Source organism: Arvicola amphibius, chromosome 2 (assembly GCF_903992535.2).
Source record: "Arvicola amphibius chromosome 2, mArvAmp1.2, whole genome shotgun sequence".
NCBI classification, from domain to species: domain Eukaryota; kingdom Metazoa; phylum Chordata; class Mammalia; order Rodentia; family Cricetidae; genus Arvicola; species Arvicola amphibius.
The window spans coordinates 118,270,456-118,283,730 of NC_052048.2; the positions used below are offsets into that span (position 1 = coordinate 118,270,456).

Consider the following 13,275-nt stretch of genomic DNA (forward strand, 5'->3'; position numbering starts at 1 on the left):
GGTGGCCTGAAGCTTACTAGGCTCTGCTTTCCAGGGAATGCACACTTCCCATGTGCCCCCACTGCACAACACTACCTCACACACACATGGTTAACACTAATTACTCATTTGCTCAGGCACAATTTCATAAAAACCTTACATTTGTAAAGTCAGCACAAATTACAGCATTCAAGATATTAAGTCAGTTCAAAACGTACTGAACTCAAGCTTTCTTTCTGAGCAGAAGGTAAATATAAACTCTTAGGAATAAATATGAAACTATGATCCAAACAAAAGTTTTTGTATATACAAAGTGTACCATCCACTTGCAAATTTTGTTTTGGTGGGAACAAAATACAGAGAAGGTCATATTTCCTTTTTTTTAAAAGAGGGAAAGGATTTACTTTTTAATTGAAAATATTGTTTTCTCATACAATATATCCTAATTTCAATCCTCAGAAGAAATTACAGTTGGGCATGGTGGTGCAGACGGATAATCCGAGCACTTGGGAGAAGGAGGCAGGAAGATCAAGAGGTCAAAGCTAGACTCAGATATATACTGAGCTTCAGGCTAGCCTGGGCTATATGAGACGGCCTCAAACTACACCCCCATACCCCTCTGTTGTACAGGACTGTGCTCTGAGCCCAATTGCTGCCACCATCCTGAGTTCAGCTGTGCCCATGTGCAGACATTCATTACAGTTAGACTTGCTAATGACTGATGCTCCTTCTGCGTACAGAAGGGGGTGGGGAGGAGAGTGGGACCTGAACCCAATTATCCAGTCACACCTCCCAGACAGCTGTATACAATTTTACCCTAATTGTACCTGGTCTTAAGGAGATGTAGAATATATAGGCTGGGAAAATCTGGGTGCTGGTGATGGGAATATCTACCATCTATGCAGCCCTGGGAAAGCCAGAATCCATGCTGGAAGCAGACCTTCCAGTGTGATTGCTACAGGGTCACCACACTCAGCAAGAAACCCTAATAAACTTGCTGGTTCTCTAGTGTGAACTCTGGTGGACTCAAACTATAGTTTGGCATAGGGGGCCTGGTGTAGAAGGTTCTTCTGTCTATGTGTTGCTTTCATTGGTTGAATAAAGAAACTGCCTTGGCCTTTTGATAGGGCAGCACTTAGGTAGGCGGAATAGACAGAAATGAATGCTGGGAAGAAGAGCAGAGTCAGACAGATGCCATGGGTCTCCTGCCTGGGACGGACACTGGTTAGAATCTTGCCCGTAAGCCACAGTCAGGTGGCAGCACACTGATTAGTGGAAATGGGTTAAATTGAGATGTAAGAATTAGCCAATAAGAAGTTAGAGCTAATGGGCCAGGCAATGACTTAAATGAACACAGTTTCTGTGTGATTATTTTGGGTGTAAGCTAGCAGGGTGGTTGAGACAACAAGCAGCCTGCTCACTCCCTACTACAGGGGCCTTATGAGGTAGGGGTCAGGTGTTGCCTTATTACCCCCAAAAATATAGAATTTGAAACATATTAGAATAATTGGGAATATACACATTTCCTCTGTAATTCCACAAAGAATTTATACTATAAATTTTATTTCATCAGAAATAAACTAATACTTCAAATTAAAAGGTATAAAATTAGGAAATAATTAGAAGCATATAATAAGGAAAATGCTATAAATCAAAATATTCTAGTTAAAGCCAAGCTGGTAGAGAAACACTTCTAATCTAAAACATATAAAGGAAATACAAATAAGAATATGCTAAACAAAGAAAACCAGCCTACAATTCACAATCCCAGAGAACCTAGACAACAATGAGGACCCTAAGAGAGACATGCATAGATCTAATCTACATGGGAAGTATAAAAAGACAAGATCTCCTGAGTAAATTGGGATCAGGGGGACCATGGGAAAGGGTAAAAGGGGAGGGGAAAATAAGGGAGGAGAGTGGAGAAAAATATATAGCTCAATAAAAACAATAAAAAATGAGATAAGTCATAAGCCAGGTGGGAAAGCATAAATAGAAATATGGGCTAATTTAAGTTTAAGAATTAGCTAGTAACAAGGTTGAGCTATCAACCGAGTATTTATAATTATATTTAGCCTCTGAGTTGGTTATTTAGGACCCAGTGGTCAGGGCAGGAAACGTCCATTTACACCTTTGCAGCTTCTTAGTGTCCATGAGTGAAGATGAAAGATTCTAGAAGATCATCCCCGGATACCTGGTAGCTCCCCTCCCATATTCAAGTTTGCTCAGCTCAGGCATCTCAGGTACAATCCCCCCACACCATGAAAAATGTTCTGGTTTCATATTTGTTAGTATAATAAAATATTCTGGCAAAAGAAAAAAAGAATTGGCTAAAAACAATCTTTAAGAAAATACCAGGCCTAGCCGGGCGGTGGTGGTGCACGCCTTTAATCCCAGCAGGGAGGCAGAGGCAGGCGGATCTCTGTGAGTTCGAGACCAGCCTGATCTCAAGAGCTAGCTCCAGGACAGGCTCTAAAGCTGCAGAGAAACCCTGTCTCGAAGAACCAAAAAAAAAAAAAAAAAAAAAAAAAAAGAAAGAAAGAAAAAAGAAAATACCAGGCCTGAGCCAAGCGGTAGTGGCACACACCTTTAATCCCAGTACTGGGGAGTCAGAGGTAGGTGGATCTCTGTGAGTTCAAAGCCAGCCTGGTATATGAGAGCTAGTTCCAGGACAGGCTCCAAGGCAACAGAGAAACCCTGTCTTGAAAAACCAAAAAGAAAATGCCAGGCCTGGCTGTGGCAGAAGAACTCTAAGTTTAAGGCCAGCCAAAGCTACATAGCAAGACTCTCTCTCTCTCTCTCTCTCTCTCTCTCTCTCTCAAAAAATTAATCAATCAATCAGGAAAAGAAGTATCAAAGTAAATCTAAAAGTAGAAAATAAAGAGGAAAATTAAATAGAAAACATACAATAAAATCTCATTTTAATGAACAAAAAGGAATATGACAAAGCTCCTCTGGGATAATACTCTTGTACACTGTAAAGATTTGTCGCTCATATTAATTTAATAAAACACTGATTGGCCAGTAGCCAGGCAGGAAATATAGGTGGGCCAGCCAGACTAGGAGAATTATGGGAAGAGGAAAGGCAGAGATGCAGTCACGAGTCAGATACAGAGGAAGCAAGATGAGAATGCCTTACTGATAGAAGGTACTAAGCCATGTGGTTAAAGATAGACAAGAATTATGGGTTAATTTAAATTGTAAGAGTTATTTAATAATAAGGCTAAGCTAACAGGCTAAACAGTTTACAATTAATATAATGCTGTGTGTGTTTCTTTGGGACTGAATGGATACAGGAACAGATGTGACAGAAACTTCCGTCTATAAATGGCACCCAAACATTTCACAAGAATTTCCACATAAAGCCTGAGAAAGCTTTAAAATATGGGATTCGTGACCCATAAGAACAGAGTTAAGCACAGCTTCTTGGCAACTGTCTTTTCTCCAGTAGGATCTGTTATTGGCAGCAAGCACAGGCGCAGCTCCTTTAAGAGAGGTTTCCTGACTCAGTGTTAGTGGCAAAAACCTTGCAGCTCTTTTAAGAAGCTCTGCCACCAAACACTTAAATGGTATTTATGTGTAGTCATTGGCAGGCTTCTTGGTGGTGGCACGGACCTTGAAAATCCACAGAGTTGTGGCAATAAACATGGCCACTGTCAGTACCTCCACCATGAAGCTAGACTCTCAGAAAGCTAAGGAATGGGGCAGAGCCATCTGCCAAAGCTGCAATTTTATTCCTAGCTATGCAGCTTAGCAGATTAAAGACTCACGTGGTCAGAAAAAAGATAAACAGTAAAGACAGCTTCAAATTTAAAAAAAAAAAAACTCTAAATGGTTTACAGTGTGTTTAAAAATATGCACAGGCTTAGGAGAGAAAATATAAAGTTCTTTAAAAAAAAGAAAGAGTAGCTGAGCATGGTGACACACACCTTTAATGCCAGCACTTGGGAGGCAGGTGGATCTCTGAGTTCAAGGCCAAGCTGCTCTAGAGTGAGTTCCAGGACAACAAAAAGATACAGCGAGAAACCCTGTCTCAAAAAACCAAAAATTTAAATAAAAATAAATAAACTTTTTTAAAAAGGCCACGTAAAGATGGAAAACACAGAGAGTCTAGATACTGTATATTATTATGTTATCTTTGAATTGTTTGACTGCTAAGGAAGGAGAAACAGCTGCTAAATGATATTTGATTATAAATGCTGTTGGATTAATCCGACCTATATATTTTGAAAAATGCCTTGACTTCAAAATTTAAGTCAAAAGATATGTTACTTTGGAGGTTTTGCTTTTGTTTCCATAGCAAATGAGAGGCTGTAGATTCATTCTAGGTTAAGGAAAATAAGGTTTGATCAAGGAAGAACCCCCTGAAAAATCTCCAATGGGAACAGATGGCCCGGATGATCCAACATTTCAAAGCACCTCTGTTGCTGAGTTCTACATCCAGAACAGCTTCAAGACTGCTGGCTGAGATGATCCAACCTCAAAGAATATTCCAGTCAGGACTTGATCATAATCGTAAATTTTCTTTGGGTCCCCATAAAATTATCAATGCCTCCAATCAGCAGAAAATAGCCTAGAAAACTACATACATATTCCCCCAAAAAATGGATTAAGGATGTTTGTCTTTGTTTACAATGTTAGTTACAGGTTGTTATAAATAATGGTCAGGAAAAAAGCTAAACAAAGGAGATTAGATTCAGAGTTCTTGTTTTGAAAAGAAAAAAGGGGGAAATGTTGTGGGATAATGCTCTTGTACCCTGTAAAGATTTGTCACTTATATTAATTTAATAAAACATTGATTGGCTGGGCAGGAAGTATAGGTAGTACAACCAGACTAAAAGAATTATGGGAAGAGGAAAGGCAAAACGCAGTCACCAGTCAGAAGCAGAGGAAGGAAGATGAGAATGTGTTACTGAGAAAAGGGACCAAGCAACATGGCTAAACATAGACAAGAATTATGGCTTAATTTAAGTTGTAAGAGCTAGTTAATAATAAGCCTGAGCTAATAGGCCAAACAGTTTATACTTTAAGCCTCTGTGTGTTTCTTTGGAACTGAAAGGATGCGGGACTGAGTATGATAGGAACTTCCATCTACACAAAGCTATCACGGAAAACAAAAAACTCTCTTACCCTCGTGTGTGTGTGATATTTCTTTTCTTGACACAAAGACAAAGAAAGACTAAGCAACAGAATAGTACTAAAGGGTACCATGCAAATGACAAAGTCTATTAGCTAGATTTAGGGCCAGAAATGGTTGTTTCTTCTTTAATGGACATTTCTGGGACAAGTGGTCTACAGGAATAAAGCCCCTTCATTAAACTGTTGTCACAGTGCCATATTATACTATGTTAGTGCAGGAGAAAATTATTATTTAGGAACAAATACTTAGTAATAAAGAAATATCCATTCTGAAACTCAAGCTGGCTGGAAATAATACATGTATAGTTAAAAATTGACAGGTGGCCATTTGAGTAACTTGTGGGTAGTTAACTTGATAGGTGGCCTGTGTTTGGCCTGAGTACCTGCAACTGGCCCCACAAGACTAGACCAAATCAGAATGGAGCCTCCTCTGCTAAAGCTGACTGATTAAACTCAATAGGAGTCTCATACCCACAAATGTTAGGGCTATCAAGAAAAAGAAGAATAAAGTGTTGTCCAATGCTAGAAATGTAGATAAAGCCAGTTAGATTCTTACATCAGTTGTTCAAGTTTGTCTCTTGACCAGAGAAAGGTGACGGAGCAGTCAAGGTACAGAGGTAACGGCTATTGAACTGACCTAACAGAAACACAGGAAGCCTGTGTATTAGACTCCAAAATACAAAGACATAGTTCTGTTAAGATATTATAAGCATAAACTGTTATCAACTCACATCTGTACATACAAAACCTCTTTTCAAAAAGTCTAGAGTGCTTAAAATTCTCAACTATATATACTCCCCAAATACAGTGATCTTCTAAAGTTTCCTATATTGGTGTTTAACTCAAAAAGAGAAGTAAAGTACTGGCTGAAGTGGCCCAGTGGGTAGGATGTTTCACTGAATATGCACAAGGCCCTGGGCCCAATCACCAGCACCAAATAATACCAGTTGCAGGGATGCAAACCCTAATCCCAGCACCCAAGCTATGTGGTCGGGAGAATCAGAAGTTAAGACATGGGAAGTTCAAGGGTACTTACAACCTTTCTAAAATATACGAGAGGGGGCGGGGAGGAGGGAGGAAGGGAGGGGAGGGAGGAAGAGAAGAGAGGAGGGAAGGGGAGAGGGGAGGGGAAGGAAGGAAGGAAGGAAGGAAGGAAGGAAGGAAGGAAGGAAGGAAGGAAGCAAGCAAGCAAGCAAGCAAGCAAGCAAGCAAGCAGTATTTGGGGACAGCAACAGGGTTCAGTGTGTAAAGGCATTTGCCACCAAGTCTGACAATCTGAATTAACTTCCCAAGTTGTCATCTGACACGCACGTGCACAAGTGCACACGCATTTGCTAAAACACCAGAATCAAGGAGATGGCTCAGAGGAAGTGCCAGCACTTATTGTGCAAGTACCTGAACTTTTAAGAAGTCAGGTACGGATGGCTTCACACACACTTGCAATCCCAGTACTGAGGTGAATGGACAGGAAAATCCCTGGGTCTGGCCGGCTGCCAACCCAGATTCAGGAGACTCTGTCTCAAGGGAATAAGGTGGACAGCAGTAGGGTAGGATAGTTGATGTTCTCCTCTGGTGTCTGCATGTGTGTACAGACAGACACGCACACACCAAAATAATGTTCCTGGGCAGCACTTAGGGAGTTCAAGTGTGTGAGTGCAAGCCCAGCCTGGTCCACAGAGCGAGTTTCAGGACAGCCAGGGCTATAGGGAGAAACCCTGCCATGGAAAACTAAAAAGATCTATTAACTTGGTGAAACAAAGGAGCAGGCCTGTCTCATCCAAAAATGGAAACTACTAGAATCAATCCCAGATTCTAAGTGAACTCATGAGCTAACAGGCACAGTGCTAGGTGCCAGTCATCAGTGAAGAGGAGCAGGCAGTCACTGACTGACAGATAGTTTAAAATGCTGGTACCTTAGAAGTGAGTGTTCAATAGAAGAAGGGAGGGAGAGAAAGAGAGAGAGAGAGAGAATCACAAACAAAGGCCCAGGACAAGCCAGGTGTGGTGGCGCACACCTTTAACCCCAGCACTTGGAAGCATGAGGCAGGTGGACCACTGTGAGTTCCAGGCCAGCCAGAACTGCACATTGAGATTCTACCAAAAAACAAACAACAATAACAACAACAACAACAACAAAACCCAACAATAACAAAAAGATCAAAGCCAGGAAACTGTCAGGAGTCTTGAGGACACCAGGAGTCTGGAGAGAGGAAGGTATAATGGGGACTTGTATGTTGTCATAAATACGATGAAATGATACTATGGACTCATAGGATGGGAGCCGGGAAGGAGGTGCACGTTTAGGTCAGCTGTGGACTCACAGGATGGGAGCCGGGAAGGAGGTGCAATTTTAGGTCAGTCGCGTTTCAGGCAGTAGAGCTGCCCCTGTATCTGCGTCCATCTCTCACTGAACCAGCACAGCCAGCCTTCCTCCGTCCAGACCTGCCACCAGAAAGCCTTGTCTCTAGTGCTGCCCGCACCAACCCGAAGGGACAAGTCCTTGTGCAGTCCATTTACCATCCTGGGTCCTGGGCTCATCGCCTGTACAATACCAGATTTTCAAAGCAACTACTCAAAAATTCCTTTCTCTGTGACTCTGTCACCCAAATTACTTAGTTTCCAGAGTTCAGGCAGGAAAGTAAAGCCAGAGCACTGCTTCTCCAGGAGCGAGACAGCAGGTACTAACAATGTAATGACGCTCTGCAGACCACGGGGTGGCCTTGTGGCCACCACCACAAACTCAGGGAGGAGTAGGCTGGTACTGTGCCAGTTCCAGTCACAAAAGCCCAGCGGCTTTTCAGTACAGGTCAGACTGTATACATGTCACATATAACACTGGCGCCATGGCTGCATGGCCGGGTGACTTCACAGCTATCTTTCTTTGTGTGAGCCGCCATAATGACCCCACAACAGTCAGGCATGGTTTGACTATAATACTGACTATTCCTCAGGTGAGGGGCTGTGGGGGAGAGGGGGAAATGTCAGCATTTCTAATTGATGCTCTCCCCTCTGCATACTATATAAAATACTTTCTATTTTATGAAGAGGCATGTATGAAACCTCCATGAGTTCAGTGTATTTTGGTTTGTTTTAGATTTTTGTTTTGTTTTGTTTTGTTTTGATTTGGTCTGGTTTTGGTTTTTCAAAACAAGGTTTCTCTGGGTAGTCCTGGCTGCCCTGGAACTCTCTCTGTACACCAGGCTGGCCGTGAACTCAGAGATCCGCCTGCCTCTGTTCTGTGAATGCTGGAATTAAAGCCGGGCATCACCACCACCAGGCTGCGGGTTCTTTGTTTTGTTTTGTTTTTGAGTTTTGAGACTGTCTCATAACTGACGTTGAACTCTTGATCTGCCTGCCTCTACCTCCCAAGAGCTGGAACCGCAGACGGGTACACCACCATGCCCAGGGACTTCTGTATCGTTTAGCAATAGAAATCTTGGGTTAGCAACACTTGAAACTTGCAGTTTAGCTGCATTCATAACAGACCTCAAAGTGAGGAAGTCAGACCCAGGCATGTACAATACCTGCCCCCAAAATATTACTGATTCACAAGAGGTCTAAGTGCCTTAAATGAACAAATAGTTCAGGAATGCTAAAAGCCTTCTGGAGGTCGTACCCACATAAAATTCTCAAGGGAAATTGACAGTTACTCTGAACCTTTCACACATCCCTTCTGGCAAGCAATCTCCAAACTCTGAACCCATAGCTGAAGCACCAATTTTAACCCGGCCCACTCAGTTTGTACATAATTCCCCAGGACCGTAAGATTCCAAGTGAGCCCGATGCTACAGCAGTTTAAACAGGAGGTCTGTCTGTCTCTCCACTCCCGTCTATCTCTGCATGTCATTCTGTCTGTCTGTCTGTCTCTCACGCACACCCCTACATCTTCAAGCATATCTAACCCAGGAAGACCCCAGCCCAGGCGTTCTAATGAAGCAGAGGCAGAAGGTGGGTAGAACAGGAAGCTGCTGGAACAGGAGAGACAGGAGTGGACAGGATTCAACCTGACAGCCCACAACTGCCTAGGCCTTTAAGTCTACTTCCATTTAAAAACACAAAAATTATTACAGTAATGAGCTGGTGTGTATGTGACGGCACACACCTTCGATCCCAGCACATCAGAGGCAGGGGCAAGTGGATCTCTGTGAGTTCAAGGCCTGTTTGGTCTACAGACTGAGTTCAAGTCAGCCAGGGCCACATTACAAGACTCTGTCTCTAGACAAATAAATTTACTTATTATTTATTCCTGCAATTTTGGTTTGTGATATAAAGGTGATTTCCAAACAACTAACAAAAGTAAACAAAACAAAGGGATAGAAACACTGGGAAGGCGGAGGGCATCTTCTTAAAGGGCACATAGAAGGCAAGCATAAACCTGTTATACAGTGGCAAACACCTGTAATTCCAGCACATGAGGGTGGAGGCAGGAGGATAAGAGGTCATCTGACTTATGTCACACAAGTGTCATGGCATACACACCCACACATCACACACACAATAAGTACAAGTAGGCCTTCTGTAAATACACAGATGTGTACAATAGGTGACTTTAAAGGGAGCCTTTTAATAAATAGTCCTCAGCCAGGCATGGTGGCATCCCCTAACATCTTGATGACTCTGAAGGCTGAGGCAGGATGGCTGTCTTGAGCCCAAGAGTTTCAAGTTGCCCTGAGCAACACAGCAAGACTGCAGCTGAAGGAGAAAACGTACATATACTGCTGTGATATTATATAACATAATATAGATAATGAAGAGCCTTCACTGGCAAGCCCCATACTGAACTCTATACCTTCTTTCTTCACAAATCCACTTGAGGCCACCAGCAATAGGACACAGAGTCACTGTGACTCCCAAGATCACGCATTTAACACAATTGGTCACCCTGCAGACCACCACCCGGCAAATCAGCCCCAATCACCTACTGCCACACAGCTCAATCCTGGTCAGGGATTGACTTTCTCACTCTGGATCCTCGGTCAGGTCAGAGAGAACCTGCTAGAGTGTAGTAATAGGAGCGGATGTCTAGTTTTATAAGCACGATTTCCTAAGAATGGCATTTAACAACAAAGGACTGATTACAGATAATGCTCTGTCTATACATGCAAGGTGTGTGTGTGGTGGGGGGCGTCCCAGACTCTTAAAATATTAAGAGAAAACATTTGTTGTCTGAGTGTCGCTCAGCAATAGCAGACATGCCCAGCACATGTGAGGCTCAGTTCAGTCCCATCACCACCAACCACATCATCACCGAGGAAGGCAGACGGGAAAGCATGGCTTATGCTCCACAGATTAGGGAAACCCAGGGGGAGAGTGGACGAAAAAGCTGCACACCAGATAAACCCAAATCTGTTACAAACAACATCCAGGAGACTTGACTTATCAGTCAGTGCTTACTAGGTGGAGCTATTCAACAACAAACAAAGCAACAAAATAAACTATGTGGAAACACTAAGACGGTTTGGGGGTAAAGGTGTTTGCTACTAAGCCTGATGACTCTGAATTCCAGAGATGGAGGAAATACCAGAAAGCTGTCAATGTCAAGCTGTCCTCTGACCATCATGTACACACACACACACACACACACACACACACACACACACACACACACACGCACAGTGCAGATTACACTGTGACTATATTTGGGGTTATGAATTTCCATCTTGGTGTGCAGAATGATGTTGCAATACATGGTTACATTCTAAAGAAGCAGTTCCCTGGGAAGCAGCACTCCAATCAATACCAGCTGTAGCAGAGAACCATTGTACATGAGTTGGCAAAAGATGTTGGAGAATTTAAAATACGAAATTATGAGAAAAAGCAGAAGAAAAATGTTTATAAGTGTAATAAAACATGAATAATATGAGCCAGGTGCAGAGGCCGAGGCAAGAGGTTCTCCTGAGCCCAGAGTTCAAGGCATTCTTAAACCTGAGCAATGAAGTACGAATGCAACAGGATCCAGGTTTGATTCCCAGCACTCACATGAGGAGCACACCTTTCTGTAATGCCAGTTCTAGAGGATCCGACGCCCTCTTCTGGTCAAAATGGGCACCGCACAAACATGGCACATAGAAATACATGCAGGCAAAACACCCATATACATAAAACATTTTTAAAAACTCTTCTAAAAAAAACCCCAATAGTATCTGTACTCTTGTTTTTATGATAAAAGAGTCTTCAAGTTGTAAACAACCAAAATACAAACTTATTTGGAAGAAAGATAGGAAAAAAAACCAAAACTTTCTTTAAACATCATTCTAGTCTGGCATCATGGCACACGCCAGTTCCCAGTAGTGATGGGCCAAAATGGGAGGACAGAGTTCAGTGGCAGCCAAAGCTACAGAGCATCCCCACGTCAAACAGGTAGAGTAACGCCAAGTGAGAGGCTTAGTTACACTTAGCCAAAGTCATCCTATGACCTCTCCACCCAAATCCACGAGATATGCATGCCGTCACTTGTGCCACACACTCACGACACAATAAAACATTAAATTAAAACAACAAGAAAACCCACAACAAACCAGTAATCCCAGCAGAGGTAGAAGTGGGAGGATCAGAGTTTGAAGGCCATTCTCATCTACACAGTGAGGTCAAGGCCAGCCTTGGCTACGTGAGGCCTTGTCTTAATATATATATATATATATATATATATATATATATATATATATATATATAATCTCAATATATATATATATATATAGAGAGAGAGAGAGAGATGATTGTGTGTGTGAAATGCTTGAATACAAGCAAAATAAAATATGTATGAAAATGTCATAATAAAACCCATTATTTGTGCACTAAAAATTATTAAAAATTCACCTCAAAACCGACACATAGTTACCACAGCAATAGTCTCAATAGTGATAGCAACAGTGCTCCCTTACATATAAAAAAGAATAAAATACAGTGAGTGACCTACAGCCGAGTAAATGAACAGAGAAAAGCACACGCGAGAAGCAGCAGCATATCAGAATGGTGAGAACCGTCTCCGTACAACTTTCCCCCACTCTACTCCTTAGTGCTTCTTCCTGGTCTCAGCTCACAAACAAGAGGTGACTCAGAAGCCCAGCTATTCAACCAGCTAGCCTGAATCAGCTTAGTAGTATGGGGCCAACCGTCAGAAAGCTCTGAGAATCCAGCATCTTTCGCATGGTTTATAATTAAGCAAGCAGCAAAATAACCTCAAAATGGCAAAAGGCATCTTACCAAGGTGATGTCTCGGGAGGCCGCAGCCGCGCTCATATGCAAGCTGGGCTGCCTCACGGAGCTGCTGCAATCCAGGGCGCGGGCAAATGTCCCAACAGCACTGAGGAGCCAAACACAGAGGAGAACAGTAAGTTACTTCTTCAATAAAAGATGACCATAGTTATTTATCTCGTGGTATGATAGTTTGCCTGCACGCAGGTAAGAGCACCATGCGCATGTCCACTGCTGGGGGAGGCCAGAGAGGGTGTTAGATCTCTCGGAACTGAGCTGCCATGAGGGTGCTGGGAACTGGTGTTCTCCGCAGGAGCAGCAAGTGCTCTTAACCACTGCGCCATCTCTCCAGCCCCTCTGTCCTAGTGTGTGTTCTAGGGCTGGGAAAAACATCACAGACAAAAGCAGCTTGGAGAAGGAAGTTTATCTGGCTCACATGTCCCAGACCACAGTCCATCACTGAGGGAAGTCAAGGCAAGACATTGGAAGCAGGAACTGAACCCGAGGCCATGGAAGGTGCTGCTTACTGGTATGCTCTCCATAGCTTGCTCAGCTTGTCTTTTCTAATAGCCCAGGGTCACCTGTTTAGGGGTGGCCCTGCTTACAGTGGGCTGGGCCTTCCCATATCAATCATTAATCAAGAAAACGCCCCTTAGACTTACAAACTCTAATCTAAGAGGGGCGTTTTCTCAGCTGAGGTTGCCCCTTCTCAAATGACCCCAAATTGTAGCAAGTTGCCAAAAAACTAACAAGCACTCCTGCCTGTTACTTTTTGTTTGTTTGTTTTATAATTTGTGTGTAAGTAGGGTGTATGGGTGTGTAAGGAAGGTGTGTGTGTGTATTTTGAGAGGATGCAAAGCTTTATATATGTGTGTGTATGCATGTGCACACATGCAGAAGGCAGAAGGCAGAAGGCAGCTCCAGTGGTAGCGGTAGGAGCTGCTACCCTTATTGCTGACACAG

The 13,275-nt window shown here is 42.8% G+C and overlaps 1 protein-coding gene across 3 annotated transcripts in view; it reads right to left on the bottom strand.

Moving 5' to 3' along the window:
* Positions 1–13,275, bottom strand: part of Mta3 (metastasis associated 1 family member 3) — a 126,619-nt gene that overhangs the window by 49,547 nt on the left and 63,797 nt on the right. For all 3 annotated transcript variants that reach the window (XM_038318725.1, XM_038318727.1, XM_038318726.1), the window contains exon 7: positions 12,322–12,421. In XM_038318725.1, the coding sequence (XP_038174653.1) occupies positions 12,322–12,421 (100 nt within the window). The remainder of the gene's footprint in view (positions 1–12,321; positions 12,422–13,275) is intronic.